The 19,214-nt window shown below is 40.3% G+C and overlaps 1 protein-coding gene across 11 annotated transcripts in view; it reads right to left on the minus strand.

The window, feature by feature from the left end:
* nav1b (neuron navigator 1b) overlaps positions 1-19,214 on the minus strand; it is an 87,195-nt gene that overhangs the window by 10,577 nt on the left and 57,404 nt on the right. For 8 of the 11 annotated variants that reach the window (XM_080890670.1, XM_080890673.1, XM_080890676.1 and 5 more), the window contains 13 exons: positions 12,387-12,537; positions 10,712-11,012; positions 8,674-9,433; positions 6,175-6,585; positions 5,452-5,493; positions 5,206-5,366; positions 4,541-4,714; positions 3,912-3,964; positions 3,515-3,538; positions 2,906-2,983; positions 1,086-1,169; positions 539-650; positions 323-444 (listed from right to left, as the gene is read on the minus strand). In XM_080890670.1, the coding sequence (XP_080746796.1) occupies positions 323-444; positions 539-650; positions 1,086-1,169; positions 2,906-2,983; positions 3,515-3,538; positions 3,912-3,964; positions 4,541-4,714; positions 5,206-5,366; positions 5,452-5,493; positions 6,175-6,585; positions 8,674-9,433; positions 10,712-11,012; positions 12,387-12,537 (2,473 nt within the window). The remainder of the gene's footprint in view (positions 1-322; positions 445-538; positions 651-1,085; positions 1,170-2,905; positions 2,984-3,514; positions 3,539-3,911; positions 3,965-4,540; positions 4,715-5,205; positions 5,367-5,451; positions 5,494-6,174; positions 6,586-8,673; positions 9,434-10,711; positions 11,013-12,386; positions 12,538-19,214) is intronic. The other 3 variants (XM_080890678.1, XM_080890679.1, XM_080890677.1) reach the window with 2 other exon arrangements.

Consider the following 19,214-nt stretch of genomic DNA (forward strand, 5'->3'; position numbering starts at 1 on the left):
GTTATAATCACAATTAAAAGCAATTATAATTCTATAGCTCCACCATACATTTCAGATGTTATATGTAAGACAAAAAGAACAAAACGACCCAGTTTTATCAACACAGTCACTGAATGTGGTCAGTCTGATCAATTTGGAATCACTAAATTGATACCAATATTGTTACTTTCATCTCGTTTCCTGATGATTTGTATGAAACGATGAAATGTATTTGTTTTTCCTGCCATATATTGTCCTGCACAGATGCCATACAGGATGGTACATTAAGACTCCTGGTGAACTTCTTAGGCACAAATTTAGTCAGTGACCAGTGTTTCCTCACCCAGCTCTTCTTCTTCTTCTTCTTGGCCTCCTGCTCCTTGAGGCTGCCCATGCTCGAGTGGCTGGTGGTGCTGGTAAGACTGGAGAGGCTTTCTGAGGAGTTCTGGCGGTTGATCTGCAGCTCTGAATACCCAAAAGAAAATAGAAGAGTTGAACAAGGAGACAGAAGTATATGACAGTCAAAATCCTACTGTATATCATAAAGCGCAGTCTGTACCTTTGGGTGTGACATCAGGATTACTGAGGGCCCCCTGAATGATTTCCTGGGCTTCAGTATTTTTGGCCTTCAGAATGTCAATGGTGTCCTTCAATTCAGTAAGCTCAGAGTCCTTAAGGAAACATCAGTATGTAGTCATGTTAGTTGATGGGTTAGTAACTGAGCCAAGATTTTTCTGTACCGACGACTGTGGAATGCCTCTTCACTTTCACTAAGGATGTCAGGTTGTGTTGAGTGACAACATCGAAATCCTATCATGACTCGCATCTCATTTTCATGACAACTATGCAACTATGGTCTCTTTTTCACTCACAAAACTAACCTAATGAGCAGAGTGCATAGTTTATGATTAACATCACTGGAATTTATTTGCTGATTATGTAGTAATTTCTGTCTGCTTTTAGCTGTCATGTAAGAGATTGTTTATGGCGTGTTTCTAGTGTTACCTACTTTTCTCATCAAATTTCCTCATGTAAATAAATGGAGACTGGCACAGACTTCGCTACCGTTATAGTATTCAATCATCGATGTAATATCGCCAAAATACCTTTTGATCTGAGGAGACAGACAGTGTCTGCAGGCGTGCTGTCATCAGGGCCAGACTTTGTTCAAATGCTGCGACCAGATTAGCCTATGAGAGAAAGACACAGAGTTAAAAGGCTACAAAGAGAGAGTGTGTGTCTGTGTGTGAAGGATGGTGAGGCAGCAGACAGGTATGAGTCACCAGCTGAAACAAATCGATTTGCAGCCTCACACACTCACACCACGTCGAACAAATAGCTTTCTTCATCTGCTGGGAGAGGATAGAAGGGATGGAAGAGTCAACAGCTGCGGATGATGTCAGAGGTAAAAAAGGACATTATGGTAATGGTGGTAATGTTCAAGGGGATGTTGCACTATGGGACAAAGGTTGTTAACCTCAAAAGCCATGGATAACAAAATCACATTTAATTAGTTAACAGGTACATGTGAGTTTTTCTTTGTTTTACAATAAATAGTTTCTACAAGGATCTTTTTGCAGACTTATTTTTTCAGTTGTTTTAGAATATCTTCCATGTCCAAAAGTCCACTTGTTACTACCCTCTGATATACATTTAGAGCTACCAAAAATACATTTTTTGTCTCATACTGCTTGACTCATCATTAGGTTTGCTGCTGACCTCCTCAGAAGCTTTTAAAGCTATCCTAACCACCTAAATAAAGAGCAGTCAGCTACTGAATTGTCACTAAGAGCAGCAGACCTTCAGCAAACCTAATATGTTACACTACCGGAAAGACGTTCCAGTAAAACTCATGTCAGCCACAAAACTAAAACCTAAAAGTAAAAAATAAGTCAAAGTTAAACTATACAAAGAGACGCCTCAGAAAACTGTGCTGCAACATTTTTTTTAGATCAGCTGTTTTATATTAAATAATGAATGTAACTGTTAGTCGTAGCTCTATTTAAAATGAAAATTAGCATTCAAATCGGAAGGCTTACGCCACACCACACCACACCACAATTCCACCATGTCAGATGTCACAAGAGAGTGAGACAGGGTGCTCTGAAAGTAACTAACAAACCTGGCCTAGCTGCTACACACAGCATCCAGAGGTACAGGACAGTGGGAGGCAGGCAGAGGGCAGCAGTGAGTCCAGCAGTCAATGCAGCCCAGGTTGTAAAAAAGAGGGATAATGGTGTTAGGAGAGCGAAAACCTCTTACAAAAACATACGGACAGACCAACAAACACACTTAGTTCCCCATACATACATCAAAACATCCAGATTAGTCAACAGCAAAGCCTGTTAGTGCATGTGCAAAAGAAGAATGTTGTCTACTGCATCAGAAACTGCAGATTAAAGGGTCACAAGCTGTACAATAAGATAATTAAAAGTAGCTGGGATGGGAAAGCTGGTAGAAACAAAGTTACAAGCGAGTAGCCGGGTGTAGGGTTACATGATTTTGTTTAAGAGGATACAGATTTTAATAAATGCGGGGGGAAAGTAGTTATAGAGAGAGAAGACGTAATTCGGCCTAAGTGCAATTAGAGGGGTAAATCTTAGGTTCTGTGTCCAGCATGCTGTTTAAGTAGATGCCAGGGTTACAGTTAGACTACATTAAAGTTAACTAATGTAGTTTTTTTTATTTTCTTAGATTAGCAAAGATTTACACACCCAGATAAGCCTCACAAAACTGCGGGTACACCTGCTTTTAGTTGGTTATGGGACAAAAGTTCAATGACTTAAATCAAGTGGAATTTACATTTGTGGTTGAGCACTTTGAGAGAATACCTGTTATGTAGCCAAGTTATTATCAGATTAACTTTGGAAAACAGACAGAAAACGAGGGTGGAGAGATACAGGAGGTAGGGGTAAGGCTTACGTACATTGGCAGAAAGCTGCACGGTTAAGTTGGCAACCTTTTCCTGGGAGGATTCCAGCTCCCGTCTCAACTTGCGGATTTGCTGTAGACAAATAGTAAATCAAGTTTGAACAGTATGACCACAGCACCATACACAATACCTCAGACATAAAACCAGAGCTGATGAAGATGTTAACACAAACTTTGATAATGATAATGCAGTAATGGAATGTGTTAAATGCATAGCTTTGTTTGGTTAAATCAAAGAATGTATAAACAATGTAACATGAAGGTTAATGCTCCACCACAGCAATCAAAATAATCCAGAAATATACTCTAAACCAACAGAAATTGGATGAAAGTCTCTTTTCAACTTATTTCTCATGCACTCAGAATTTAATGAGAACTGGCTGTCTTTATGAAATGTTAGAATGTATTGTTAAAGAACACAAAATATTAAAGATAAAACTAAATGAACTGAATGAACTGAGTTATGAGCTTCTGAGATATAATCTCAGACTTTCTGAAGCACCAGTGACACCATCTGATGACAGAACCCATTTCAACAGGAAATGACAGACGGCGAGTACAAATGCAAAATGGGATCTGAAGACGTATGGCATGTTTGCCTTACCTCTCCTTGTATCCTCTCCTCATTCTTAAGAAAGCATGGCGAAAGTAAGAGGGATAGTGTAGAGGATTCAGTTCACGGGCAGTCATTAAAACTAGTCATCAAAACAAATATAACTCAGAATAGTTATCACTACCCCGATACCAGCTCACGAAGAGGCTTAGGAATCAGCTGGACAGTTTCATAAATGCATACAAGAACTTTCCCATGTCAAACCAGTTGATAACTTGTAGTTATGGAAGCTGGTCTCCTAATGAGAAATTCACCCTTATCCTACACAGGAAATACTTTTAAAAAACAGCCTCCTGGATGATTTGTAGACATAAAGAGGAAGTACAATGCTACAAGATTAAAAGTAAAACATTTCCTATGCTACAAAAAAGAGACTGTAAATACTCACTGAGGAATGGTTGGATGAAGCATTAGATGCCAAAGACAGCACAGAGCCATGCACTGAAAACACAAGGTAGAGTTGTAAGCTTAATATTAAAATTTAGTTTCACAGAAGGCAGCTTTAATTTGCAAAGTAACAAAGAAATGTTGAAATAATCATAGACCAAAATGATAAATAAATGACTAAAGAATCTAGAAATTAAATATTTTTTAATATACCAAAGGCTCCCTCAAATCCTATTCAATATTCTATAACATTATAAAACAGTATGTGACTTAGCTGACTTCATACAGTTAAAAATAAAGCATATCCTGTTTAAAATTCATTCAGATTTCTGTAATTAAAAAAATACTTAAATGTGTAAAAACAAACCAATTCATTAAGAAACTGAAGTTAGGGGTATCCTAATGTTGGACTCTGTATTAAAATGTCTGTAAATTATCAAAGAGTTGTAGCAGGATTAAAATGTTGCTGTTTTGTATATATTTTCACCACAGATTATGCCCTTAAACGAGTCTAACATTCTGCTTAGATTGCAGATAGACAGATTGTGTGCAGTATGAGTAGACAGCTTTGTTTCATTTGAGGTCATATTGGAAAGCTCCCCTGCAGGGAAGTGAGTCAAACAGACTCACCATCCTCTCCTGGTTCACGGAAAGACCCAGACCGCATCATGCTTTTTGGACGGTCAACCAGGGACATACTGCTGCCCAGAGGGGAGGATCCATAGAGATCGCAGGCAGAATCACTTGGGGGGCCTATGCTGTTGGACCGCGATATCCTTGGGGTGCCACTGGAAATTGGGGCAACTATCATAACAGATAGTTGGTATGGTTCAGTGCTCCACACAGATACATATATGCATACAAAACAGTCCTACACCTTGGTACAGTATAGCACTCTCATTCTGATGACTAAGTGTAAAGCAACACTGACACAACAGCAATATATATAGCCTCACTCGACCCCTGTTGCATTCATCTCCAGCATATTTTGAACCTAAACTCAAGTTTAAGTAGTTGTTCATATGGCATAATTCAATTCAGATTTTCAAAAAATCTATTTTAAAACATCTGGCCAATACTTTTTCACTCACAATACAGAATGCATTACTGACAACTTGTGCAAACCCTGCTCAACTGTAAAAGTTTTTCTCTCAGCACGAGCTCCATAGCCCTGTCCTCTCAAAGCTCAACAAAAAGAAGCATCGCTAATCAAAGATTAGCCCTTAATGTTAAAGCTCAAAAAGTGAGGGCTTTTAAAACTTGTTAGCCAGCCAAAATGGAACACATAAACTCACCCACATTGGTGAGAGGAATCTTATTGGATAATGGGTGCAGGGTGCGGGTAGGAGAAGGCCACTGAGGGGGGCTATCACTCTCTGTCATGCTGACTATGTTGTGGGAGTGCCGTCTTCCTGGCTTACTTTCTTCACTCTCTGATAGGTTTGAGCCATAGCGTCTGCAAAAGAAAGGTTATTTACTTGAAGATGCAGCATAGTGCATGATTTTAAATAGACAATTTGACAATAAGTGTTTTGACATACTCTAAGCCTTTCTTTGGCAAGGTATTCCGATCTGTTTGCAAGCTGTAAAGAAAAGAGTAAAAACACAATTTTCAGAAAACATGGCCTGGGTCTGCCTAAACATACATTCCTTTGGCAGGAAAGTATCTGGACTATCTCCATCTAAATAAAGAGAAATTTTGTGATAGATGCAGCTCTTCATCTTCAAAATGAGACCGTGGACTCTCCTTTCCCAGAAAAAGGCACATATAATATGAGTGAAATGAGTGTCAGCTGCCCAGAAATGTATAGCCAAACCATCACACAGAAACTTCATCTTAGCTGGGCTTCATCCTTAGCTGCTCGTAGGATAAATGCAAAGTCTTGTGATTGTTCTAATGAAAAGACATGTGGACATTTTTATGACTGAATTCTTGTGCAATGAGCATTTCTTGTATTGCCAATTGAATTAGGAATCCCTGAATGATAGCAAAATGAAAAATAAAAAAGTTTTTTGGTCCAAGGTTTTGCTTCAATTTTTTGAGGGTTTGTTTTTTAAACTTTGATGCTTTTTCAAATTAGTTGCAGAAGTATTAAGCATTTTTTTCTCCTCTAAGGAGACAAAACCAATTGTCTGTTCAGAGTTACTCTTTAGCAGAAACTCTCTAACAACATACACTGATGACATTAAAACTGCATAACCCCTTTTTTCCCCCAAACATATCAGTTTTGACACAGTTTACATTACATATTTCAGACACTTGCCTGTCTGACAGGGTGAGGGACGTCCTACTCCCAGCCCCCCAGGTTCCTGTACTCCTCTCTTCTTTATCACGGGTGTTTGTTGTAACAAACCTTGCACTTGCAGGCACACTCATCTGGAGGGGCAGGGACTCCAAGCTGCGGTGCATGCCTGACAGTTTGGGGTAGAGTATCGGCGATCCACTCAGGCTTTCACTTGCGTAAGGGCTGGGTGAATCAATATGAAGGACTGGCGCTGGGCTAGGGGTTAGGCGGGTGGCCGTGTGAGAACTAGCCAAGTCTTGGAGCTTGGAGTATGGGGGCACTTTGGGTGGAAGGTCCTGTATTGTCACACAGGAGTCAAGACTGTTTGAGTTGACCTTGTCCAGGTGAGCCAAGCTAGGAGGACGACCTAGAGACTTAGTGTTCAGCATCCTAGGATTGAAGCATGAAAGACATGATGATGAAAAAGGAAACTGAACATTTTAAAACCTGTTAAGTATTGAATGCAGTTTATTTTAAAGCCTTTTGCCCAATTTTTTTTTTTTTAAATTCAATGTTGCCTTTTTTCCCCCTAGCTCTATTCACTCCCCCTTCCATGTGCTTGTCCTGCTAGACCTCAGTGCAGATTTTGATACTACTGACCATAAACATTTTATTACAGCAATTAGAGCATGCTGTAGGTATTAAAGGTAGTGGGATGAAGTGGTTTGAATTGTATCTACCTAACAGACTCCAATTTGTTCATGTAAATAGAGAGTTTTATTCACAAACTAAGGCTAATTATGGACTTAGCATACATTTTCACTACTATGCAGACGACACACAACTTTATCTATCCATGAACCCAGATAACACACACCAATTAGTTAAACTGCAGGAATGTCTTAATGTCAGAGTATTTTTGCTTTTAAAGGTTTTATTATTCATATAATAATCAGCTAAGAGTGTTTATATTTCTGTTCTGTACTCAACCAGCTGTATATTTTAATTGCTGGCTCCCTACTTTATAACGGAAACGGTTTGCTTTCACATAATCACTCTTTTGCCTTCACATTGTCACTGTTTGCCTTCACATTAATTGTCAGCAGCAGGAAACCGCCACCCAAGAGTAAGAAACAACCTTGTAGAAAACACAAAGTTTTTGAGAAACCACACCTGCGTTCTTGACAAGATAAGGATGATATTTCCTTTTTTGTATGCTTCATGATGTGTATAAATAAAGCCAGACTGCACCAAGGAGGTGTGTGAGTCTCTCCCTAAGTCTCTCACCCGTGCACGTTTAAAACTGCTCTAAGTGTCTGAGTGATATTTCATTGCATCTGAGTACTTGATAATAGAATATCTTTAACACTTAAAGACATAAATTCAGATAGAACTGAAGTTATTGTACTTGGCCCTAAAAGTCTTAGAAATCTGATTTCTAGCCAGATGCTTACTCTAGATGCCATTACCCTGGCCTCCAGTAACACTGTGAGGAATCTCTGAGTCATTTTTGACCAGGATATGTCCTTCGATGCACATATTAAACTAATATTTAGGACTGTTTTCTTCCACTTGCGTAATATCTCTAATATTAGAAACATTCTTTCACAGAGTGATGCTGAAAAACTAGTTCATGCATTTATTACTTCGAGGCTGGACTACTCCAATTAGTTATTATCAGGATGTTGAAAAAACTCCCTGTAAAGCCTTCAGCAGATCCAAAATGCTGCAGTAAGAATACTGACAGGGACTAGAAAGAGAGAGCAGATTTCTCCTGTATTGGCTTCCCTTCATTGGCTCCCTGTTAAATCCAGAATTGAATTCAAAATCCTGCTCCTCACATACAAGGTCTTGAATAATCAGCTCCCATCTTATCTTAATGACTTTGTAGTACCATATCACCCTATTAGAGCACTTCACTCTCAGAGTGCGGGCTTACTTGTTCCTAGAGTATTTAAAAGTAGAATGGGAGGCAGAGTATTCAGCCTTCGGGCCCCTCTTCTGTGGAACCAGCTTACAGTTTGGGTTGGGGCGACAGACACCCTTCTCTACTTTTAAGATTAGATTTGAAATTTTCCTTTTTGATAAAGCATATTGTTAGAGCTGGACCAGGTGACACTGAAGCCCCCCTTAGTTACCCTGCAATAGTTGTAGGCTGCTGGGGGATTCCCTTGATGCACTGAGTATTTCTTCTTCAGTCACCTTTTTCGCTCATGTGTTTATACACCTCTCTGCATTGAATTATTCGTTATTATTAATCGTTGGCTCTCTTCTACTGCATGTCTCTGTATGGTTCTGCTGGAGGTTTCTTCCTGTGAAAAGGGAGTTTCACCTTCCACTGTCACCACAGTTCTTGCTCACTGGGTGTTATATGATTGTTGGGGTTTTCTCAGTTTTCTTTGTATTTCTGTAGGGTCTTTACCTTACGGTATAAAGTGCATTGAAGCATCTGTTGTTGCGATTTGCCACTATATAAATAAAACTGAATTGAACTAAAATGAAAATAAAAACCCTCAGAACATCAATAAAATGACAAACCTTGGTATGGTGGGTGATGACAGTTCGGGGTATTTGCTGCTGCTAGTTCGTCTCAGGCCATGCAGTTTCACGGAAGACTCTCCTGTTGATTCAGATGGTGCGTGTTCTCCTTTTAGCGAAGCACAGTCGATGTCTGCAACCACAGCCTTAGCTTTGGCCCTTTCCTTTTCTTTCTCTCGGTCTGTCTGGTTTACTGGGCCAGTACTTGTTCGATTAGTTATTTTAATGCTGGAGCTACTTGGTTCTTTAACCCTGGGGCCTGAAGAAGTTATGGGTACAGGTTTCAAGGACAGCAGACTAGAGTCAATTGTACTGCTGACAGGGCGAGTTGTGGGGCGCCCAATCACACTAAGTGTGCTTGATTTGGCCGGTCGGGGCAGGCTGCGGTACTGAATGCTGTTTCGGGCGTTTGGCCCCAGGAAGCTCTGCTCACTGCTGGCATCAAAACTGTTCTTTCTACCCGAGGGTATTCCTCCTCCTACAGGTTTCACAGGGATGCCAGATGACTTGGGGGTTTTTCCCACAGTAGCAGAGCCACTAGAGATGGTGGCACCCCCTGCTGTCATGACGGTTGCTGTACCAGTTGCTGTTGGTGGTCTCTTGTAGCCAAAGGAGGTTCCAGCAGTGGGTTTAACTAGACCTGAAGGGGGCTTGCGGTGCTCTCCATGATGATCTCTGCCAGCATCTGAACGGGAACGCTGCAGACCAGCAGTTCTGATGGAAATCTTGGATTTGTCCAGTGGCTTCTCACTTTTTGGTGCTAGTTAGACAGACAGAAAGAAAAAAACATATTACATTGACATTAAAAACTTAAATAACTTAAATACTTATAAAAGCAGCAGGAATTTGGGGGAATGTGATTAGTTCTATTTGTCTTTCAGCCACAGTGACCATAGCCTTCCTCTTAATATAATCACACCCTGTCAGAAGAAAGTATTCAAATAAATAAATGGGTGGTTATTTGTTGAGGGATATTTATGGGCTAGCAAACCACATGAGAGTAGAAATGCATGCCATTTTTGCTATTACTGATGAGATAAAACAAAACACATCTGTCTGCACTAAAAGAACCTTTATGTGTTCCTTGATGTTTAGAGTGACTCACAAAAAAAACTTTTATTTAAAACGATGGAAAGTAAAGTTTTAACAATATTTTAAAGCCTATAGTAGTGAATTAACCAACTAAATTTATTTGTTCATTTAAGACAAATGGAAGTAAATCATTTTTAAGAGGGTATATTGGACAAAAAAAAAGAGTCAAACCCCGATATTTTTTTCTACTTACTTTTTTTTTTTTTTTTTTTTAAACTTTAGCTACTTTAGCATTAAAGTAGCTAAAGTTCAGGTTACAGTACATTCATGAAAGCAGATAGAAAAACAGCTAACTTATGGAGTCATTGTCAAATATAGTATACGGTTTAAAATACAACAGCCAAGAGAACTTTTTTCCACCTTCAACCTGCAGCCAAATTACACAGAACTGGATATGATTTTAATGACTTACTATTTTTAAAGCTAAAATTAGGTTGAGGAAATTAAAATGAAAAGCAGGCCAGCCAAATGTTCTTACTGGAACTCAAATCTAAGCTATTATTTAATCATGGCTTGTTTTGTTAGGGATTAGAGGACATTTAAAAAGCTGCTGCAGACGGAAGGCAGTGCCTCTGCAGACATGTAGAGTAACACACTTTGCTTTAAGATAATAGAAAGTCTGGAACTGAAACTGCAATACTTTCTTTATTTAAGTGAAATGAATTTAAACGTATGTATGAATCATAGCCTAGCTTACATTTAGGAGTAAACTTCTGTATTTATTTTGTTACCAAACTCACATCAACTGTTCTATAAACTGCTATGGACTGCTGGACTCCACATAAAAGTGAGATAATAGACTGTATAAGTGTTAAAGCTATAAACATTTAAGAACATTGGCCACACACCAAGTTACTACATGAGACGAGCAGAAGAAATAATGGTTAGGGATAAAATACACGCAGATGCAAAGTAAAAAAAAAAGTTTTTAAAAAGAAAATGTCACCTGCGACTTTGAGCATACTCTGGGAGGTATGGGTGATGGGGGAGGTCACACCCACAGGAGGATTTCTGCTTTTCTTGAAACTTCTTGGTTGACCCAAACTTTGAGGCTTCTTCAGTTCCCCTTTACCGCCAAAATCTTCACTAAGACTTGGAGGCTTCTTTCTCCACTTGCTTGGTGCCTCTGTCTTGAGACTTCCTGAGTCAAAGCTGGAGCTACCAAGCTTATGGGTGCTTTTGCCATCCTCACTGTACCAAGAAAGTCCACTTTCCACCAGAGAGCGCTTCTCTGCATCAGTGCGGAGCTGTAGAGAGAGGAAGGACACAATGTGGGCAACCATCAGACATGGTTTGTGTTATCTATGGAATTGACTGTTCTCTGTAATCTTTATCCCATCTGAGCTGCATTCCAGTGGGAAGGAGGGAGAGATAAACTGATACGTCCCAAGGGGATAAAAAAAAAAAAAAACCCACAGAGACAAAAGAAAGAACAAAAACATGTCCAAGGATTTAACACTTTAAGAGTTAGATCAACACATTAAACAGTAAAAAAGAAAATATTACAGCAGAGGACAGCTAGAGCATTATTTTTGTAATTTAGGGCTATATAGTAGATAAAAAACTGCTACACAACAATAGAAAAATCATGTGGTGCACCGAGGAGGTAGCACGGAGGGCAAAATTGGGCATGCTGTTTTTTGGCACCATATTATCCTGTTATAGAGCGACAGATGGCACATTGAGTAGCTCTAGTGTTTATTTCTTCCAAGAGACCAATTTCTAAGTAAGTAAAAGCACAACATTTACCTATGAAAAAGGTAGAATGTGCGGCCACTTAACCAAATCAAATTTGATGCTCATTTCTTTTCAAATTTAACAGAACATCCTTTAGGAATGGAATACTTACATGGCACCTAATAGGTTTTTCTTCACAAACATCAATAAAAGAGCTGATAAAAATTTCATAACTTAATATTTTGCATTCATTTTGCACAGTGTTATGTGGAGAGACAACTATCTCCCAGGCCTTCAGATATGAAGGCAAGTATACAAGTAAATAAGCAGTCCTGGACTAACTACAGGTTGCTCTTTGGCAGGGCATAGGATCAACACAGCCGCCTTCCTTTGGGAAAAGCATTATAAGTAAAGCCTTGGGAAGCAGTAAGGTGGAAGTGCAGTAATAGTGGAAGAACTGGAATTCCTTCGATGGTGACAGTCACAATTACACTAGGTACTCAAATTCTGGTTCTTCAGCCAGGGTCACCTAATTCAGCTAGTGAACTTCTGCTGTGTGATAGATGCAGTGAATCCTTAACTAGACGCATTTGAAAACTCTAGCAACTCTGCAAGATGATGATGATGATGATGATTGCACAGTGAAGCCCCAAAATATTCATGAGTGGAGGAACGCTCCCGCCACATGCATTTTTTCTGACTAGCAGGAGAGAGCTGTGTGTACCGTGACAAGGTAAGCTCTGTAGTGGCTTTTGTGGCCTCTGCCAAAGCAAAGGATTGCCTTTAACACACAACAAACTAAATCACATGGTGTGGCTTTGGAAATGGTTTCAGTAAAGAACTAAGCTGCAATCTTTAGCAATCTTTTGCTACAAACAAAATAAGCTGTGGGAAAGAACACATGCCACATGCTGTATTACAGGCCGGTACAGTATTTCACTAACCATAACAGAGGAGTTGCGCCTTGATCCCAAGGGTGTGTTTGGGAGGGAGTTGAGAGACAAGCTGGCATTGAATTCCTCTGAACTGAGATTCTCCGAGCCATCGCCATCACCATCGCTGAGTCCACTGCTAATGGAGCTGCTCTCGTCCCAACTGAAACCAGACAGAGTAACCACTTAGCAAAAATGTGCCACTGAAAGTGTGAATGTAAAGCACGAAAAGCTGCAGAACTCTGTGTTTGAGGAGAAGATAAGTCTTGCAGCAACATTAATTTGTCCATCTGCCTTCAGCAGGCTGTCTGTGGAAGAGGCCACATGCTTAAACAAACAGGTAATTCCAACTTGGCTATTTTGCTTTGACTTAACAAACACATCAGAGCTCAAGACCATATGGTGAACAACTCGTCAGGCGTATATCCAGAAGATTTCTTTAATTTATGGTATACATACATCAACACTGTCTTTCGGAACTTCAAAAATAAGATTTAAAGCCATACCTACTTGTTAAGTCCCATATATTTTAATAAAAGTGCAAATTACAATTTATTCATTTTAACAAATCCAGAATCTGTGGCAGTTCAAATTTATCAAACGAGCTGTGTATCATAACACTGTGTTTTACCACAAAGTGCCAAATAATAAGACGAGACGTCATCAAATAGTTGTTTCCCTGGGTTTCTTGACTTCATAAAATTTATGCCCGTTTTAAACTTTCATCAATCCACAAACCCCACCATTCACAATCTTCACAGCAGCTAATAAACCTTTTTAAACACACTGCACCACAACTCATGTGGGGAAACTCCAGTCTAGCAATCATAATAAAATGGTCAGCTTGGGCAGTAAATTTTAAGTCAGAAAAATGTAAGCTTTACCATATTTTAATAAATCGTAATGACAGCACAGCTAGGACAGCACTCTTTGTAGTTTTTCAGCACAGCTTCAAGACATGCTGATGAATCGTGGTAAATAAAAAGTACTGCGACTGACAGTTCAGTGTTTAGAAAACAGTCTGTTATGCTCAAAAGAAGCAGGATGACAGAAATCAGAGTGACAGGCTCCTGAACCTTGCATGACCCTTCCCAACAGCCTTCAATGAAGTCCTGTCTCGCCTTGAAACAGATGCTGCCACATTGGCCCTTCTCCTGAGGCCAGAAGGGACGGGCAGTCCCTGCACACCCCAGAGAAACTGGTCACTGGGCATCAGGTCTCTGGGTGCATTCATATTTGAAAATACAGTTCAAGAAAAAGCTTCTCAGTCAACCAAAACATCACAGGATAAAACAGTTCAATCTGAGTGGGAAGTTTAAAAGAAGTGCTTTAGAAGAGCAATGAAAATGGAGCACTGTAACAAAAAATAATTTCCCCCAGGGATCAATAAAGTATTCTGATTCTGATTCTGATTCTGAACTTAAAAATGGTATCTCCAGAGAGCTAAATGCAAGTCCAGCTCATATTTGGTATAATTATGTTCCCCATCATTACCACTGGCAGCCACAGGTGGTAATCAAATTTGTGTTGGCGCTCAAAAATGTTGCACAGTGGAAAAGGTAAATTAATATGCCTCTTAAAAGCAGAGTAACTGCTTGAGCTGAATCAGTTCTTTTCCCTTTCTTTGGTTTCCCTACTGAGCTCAAAATGCTCTTTGTGGGTCTGCAGTCTGCAATTAGCAGAGCCATGGAACATGGAATTGCACAGGAAAATAGAGGGAGACAAAAATGGCTTATACACACATTCAGAATGGATTTAAACACATGGCATGAGTTGAGTTATAGATACAGCTGTAAAACAGGGAAGAAGCTTTTCTTGACACTGTGTGCTGGTTTTAAGGCTTTTTGATGTATAAAAGCAGCGTTTTAGTAAAGTGATTTGTGGCCACAGATATGTGACCTCTTGACAACAAGAGTGTAACATAAAATAAATGTTGGATTTTAGAAAAAGTTCTTACATACCAGTAAGAATAACAGTGAGAAAAGTTTCATGATTTACATTAGGCACAGATGTTAGTGGTATGTTTGAACAATACCTCCTCTGTCAGGGGCGACAGAGGGGCCATGAATAACCCCACAGGGATGTCAGCCTAGGAAGAGGCAGGAGGGCCTGTGGGCTGTTGATATTACAAGCCAAGCTGTCTGCTCTCGGAGGTAAAATCCAGACAGGGAGAGGGTGGGAGTAGGCTAGGGTAGTGCATACTTCATACATTGGGTGGCAATTAACATTTTGTTTTCTCTGGCACAACTCCTACGCATATCTGATTTGAGCCCATTTGTGATTTGTGAGCTGCAATAGTGTGAATATTTCTTCTGTTTTAATAAGATTGAGAGGTGGTTGGTGGGGCAGAGCACGATGTGGACATTAGTCACTGTCTGGAGCTGGAAGTAGATTTAACAACCTATGGTGGATTGGATGAACAAGAAAAACAAAAAATACATCAATTTTTTTAGGATTAAAAAGCTATCCAGGCTTCTCAGGGACCGTCCTTTGATAATATTGTAAATATCATATCAGATTAAATAGCACATGGGAGGGAGGAAGCATCTTGTAGGTCAATTTGGCAATGTGTCTGCAAAGTTTCGGCTTAAAAAAAGAATAATGATGTGGCTCCTGGGAGCGCATGACTGTAGCTGAATGAGTGGTGAAGACATCCTTCATTATACAGATAGCTGTGGTAGCAGCGCTCCCGTGTCCTCCAAGAATAAAACTGTTTTTCCACAGATGCTATAACTTCAACTGCAAAAACAATGTCTGATCGTGACATTTAACTTCATGGCGCAAAATGTTACAGGTGAACGGCACGGCAAAGTCAAATAATTAAAAATAATATATTAATTAGATTTCATCGATTACACTGTTATGATATTACACTGATGATCGAAAATAAAGTCATATTTAGAAGAATTTAAATCCATTGAAGAGCTTCATTTCTTCGCGAAGAAACAGAATATTAGCGTCGGGGGCAAATAAAGGCAGATAATGTGCCAACGGCGATTAAATATTAATGATACATTACCTTGGAGTTAAAAGGAAAGTCCTCCTTGCTCGTGTCGCCGGCTGCAGCGGTGGCACTTTACCGACCAAAACACGCCCGCTCATTTGTGACTTGTACGGCTTTAGAGTGAGCGCAGAGTCACTCCGCAAGCAAAGACCCCTGTTCCCTCATTCAGCGAGAGGAAAAGTAGTGTGTCTCTCAGCATTCAAGCAACACCCCCTCCCATAAAGGCAAAAAAAAGAAAACGAACGAGGAGATCATAGAGACCCCGATAGCTGCTCAGTCCTCAGCGAGACAACGACCAATTGCCGTGGAGCGGAGTGGTAGTCATGGCAACTCCAATTACTCCCTGTGGTGTAATCCTTTACTTCGCCCCATGTAATCCGGATACTTTGATTTATGTTTCTGCTTCACCTGAAGCGCTAATTACCATAAAAAAAGATTATCCCAATGAGTCTAAGTACCGTTATCATTTTTTTCTTCTAAAATATGAATTTTAGTTTTCATGTCTATAATAAAGAACATCTTAAAAGTCAGGTATGCATAGCAAAACCTGAGAGGGTTTATAGAAGATGGAAACAGCTGCAAGGTCTGAAGAGTGGAGCCCAGTTCACGATTGCTTTGAACTTTAATAACCAGCAGGGGCGACGCTTCTGGTTGTAAAAAATCCGATTTTACAAGTCTGTGGGAAAACCACCACCAATGTCCATTGACCTATGGCCTCTCTAAACCCTTCACTGATGTGCAGATGAGTTTATGTTAGTTTCAAACATAATGAATATATCAATATGTTCATTTTGTTAGTTAGGATCCCCATTAGAGTCATAAAGGCAGATAATGCAGGCTATACTTAAGCAGAGCCTACTGTGAGCATTTTTGTTTGGTTGGTTGTTTGGTTTTGTTTTTTAATAAACGCTGGATGGATGCACGGGTTCTTTTTAAAAACAGTTTTCACTTTGTTGTATCATTATCAGAAGCAGTGAATGTGTTAATAATAGCAATAATAATAATAGCAATATTGATTTTCACCAATTGTACAACAACTAAATACCAGACTCAAAACATTTCTTGTCTTTTGCATAAGCCAAAAAAGTATGTTTTTTTAAAATACATTAAATATGCACGAATCCCAACTGCATAGAGTAATAAATGATTCACCTTTTTTGCATTCCATTGTGCTCCCCCCTTCCAAATGCAGTAAAATGAATAGACACCAACTATAATTGGCAGTAAGGCTGAGAGCAGACTTTCTTAATTCTCTGATGGATGCCATGAACCTTACCCATTATGGCAGCATAAACAATATCGCGTAGCATTAATACTAATGAGCTTAGCTACATATTATAGATACACTGCCACTAGGCCTACAACAAGAAGGGAGATTTGAGAGGTTGCTTTTAGCAACATGGGGTGCTGTAAATAATGCAATAGTGTAAGCTCCTTGTATAATTTTGATTGATTGCGTCGAAAAAAAATTGGTTTAATTTACAAGGACGTGTTCCAATGGAAATTTTCCACTTTAGTCATGAGATCAGGGTGATCTTGATGTATATTAAGTGTGTCTTGGTGTAAATTTGTTTTGGAGTCCCTCTTTTCTCTAGTATCCAACAACTGCTGAATGGTGCTTATTGTTCATATAAAACTTCAGAATCACTCATATCCACTGACTTCAGTGCTAACAAAGTCAATCGTAGAGCTGAAATAAATCTTTTAAACATGCTTACAAAAGGACTAAGAATTTAAAAAAAGACTATGTAAACAGATATTTCTATACTTTGACTTCTTTTTACATTAAGGAGAAGATTATCATGATGAATTTCCTTAAAGATGTTTAACTTCTAAGGCCTAGTTGGAAAAAAGTCATTCCAAGGTAAGGCTTGAATCACTGTGAGTGCAACCGCAAGCCCACAATGACACAAGGACCTCCACTGAGGCATGGGTAGCCTTGAAAAGCCTCCCTCCCCCTTTCATTGGCAGAGGTGATGATCTCACCAGATCTCAGCTCTGTAAACCTCTCCAGGAGGTAACAGCTCTATAGACCAAGAAAGCCCCACACACCCTGTCCACATCATCAGTTACAAATCAGTTCAGTGTGTGCCTAACAAAAATCATTTACATTTGAAATGCAGTAGCAATACACTTTATATGCAACATGGCAATAAATCATTGCTAATTTCAAAAAGTGGAAAAAACAAATATACAGGACATGCAGAAAAAAAAAGATTTTCCACATTGGGGAATATTTCAGAGCCAGCTTGAATGGGATTTTAAAGGACAGTGGGGGTTTTTTTTGTGAAAAATAAACAGCTATACTGATGTCAGCCTGACTCCCAGACATAAAGGCATCCCTTAAAATATCTTTAGCAGAATGAGATTCAAACCTGAGAAAATCTTGTCTTGTCTGTCTCCTTCTTTTCATATCCGTGACTCTATCTACTGAAAAGAAGCTTTTCAGTAGATAGAGAAGCTTCTCAGACTGTGGCCCTTTGCGTTTTGCTTACAAACAACATGAAACATTTTGTTTAAATACCTGTTGGTTTGGAGTCTACAGACTGGGACACAATGAAGACTGCTTCTAACAGCTTGGACGAGTTTACGGACACTGTCACCTCCTATATCCACTCCTATATCCACTTCTGTGAGGACAGCATTGTGCCATCACGCACCAGGGTGAGTTATAACAATGACAAACCCTGGTTTACTCCTAAACTCAAAAAGCTGTGGCTGGAAAAGAGTAAGGCGTTCAGAAGCAGAGACAGGGACTGCTACAGAGAGGCCAAGTACAGGTTCACTAAAGAAGTGGACATTGCCAAACATCAGCACTCTGAGAAGATGCAGCAGCAGATCTCAGAGAATGACTCGGCCTCTGTGTGGAAAGGTTTTAGGAATATCACAAACTACAAGCCTAAAACCCCCCACTCCACTGATGACTTGCTCTTAGCCAACACCCTTAACAACTTCTACTGCCATTTTGACGAGCCATCAGGCAGCCTTCACACCTCCAACGACCCCAACAATAGAGGCACTTTGGACACTCATTCCCCCACCTCTCCCCCCTCCATAGAGCCATCACCACCTTCAAACTGTTCACCTGCAACACCCGCCCCCTCACCCCACACAAAAGAGGATTTCACACCACCTCCTCCGACCACAACTCTTCATATTCATGAAGCAGATGTGAGGAAGCAGTTTAGGAGTCTGAATGCTCGGAAAGCTCCCGGCCCAGACGGTGTGTCTCCTGCCACCCTCAGACACTGTGCAAACGAGCTGGCCCCAGTGTTTTCTGGCATCTTCAACTCCTCACTGCAGGCATGTCATGTGCCTGCCTGCTTCAAGTCCTCTACCATAATCCCTGTCCCCAAGAAACCTAGGATCACTGGACTAAATGACTACAGACCCGTGGCTCTGACATCTGTGGTCATGAAGTCATTTGAGCGCCTAGTTCTCTCCCATCTCAAGACCCTCACGGCCCCCCTCCTGGACCCCCTGCAGTTTGCATATAGAGCCAACAGGTCTGTAGACGACGCCATCAACATGGCCCTACACTTCATCCTGCAGCATCTGGACTCCCCAGGAACCTACGCCAGGATCCTGTTTGTGGACTTCAGCTCTGCCTTCAACACCATCCTTCCAGACCATCTCCTAGGCAAGCTTTCCCAGATGAATGTGCCTGATCCCATCTGCCGGTGGATCACTGACTTCCTGACGGACAGGAAGCAGCACGTGAGGCTGGGAAAGAATGTCTCGGACTCCCGGACCATCAGCACCGGCTCCCCTCAGGGCTGTGTTCTTTCTCCTCTGCTCTTCTCCCTGTACACCAACTGCTGCACCTCCACCCACCA

Source organism: Rhamphochromis sp. 'chilingali' (genome assembly GCF_963969265.1).
Source record: "Rhamphochromis sp. 'chilingali' genome assembly, chromosome: 9".
In the NCBI taxonomy this organism is placed as follows: Eukaryota; Metazoa; Chordata; class Actinopteri; order Cichliformes; family Cichlidae; genus Rhamphochromis; species Rhamphochromis sp. 'chilingali'.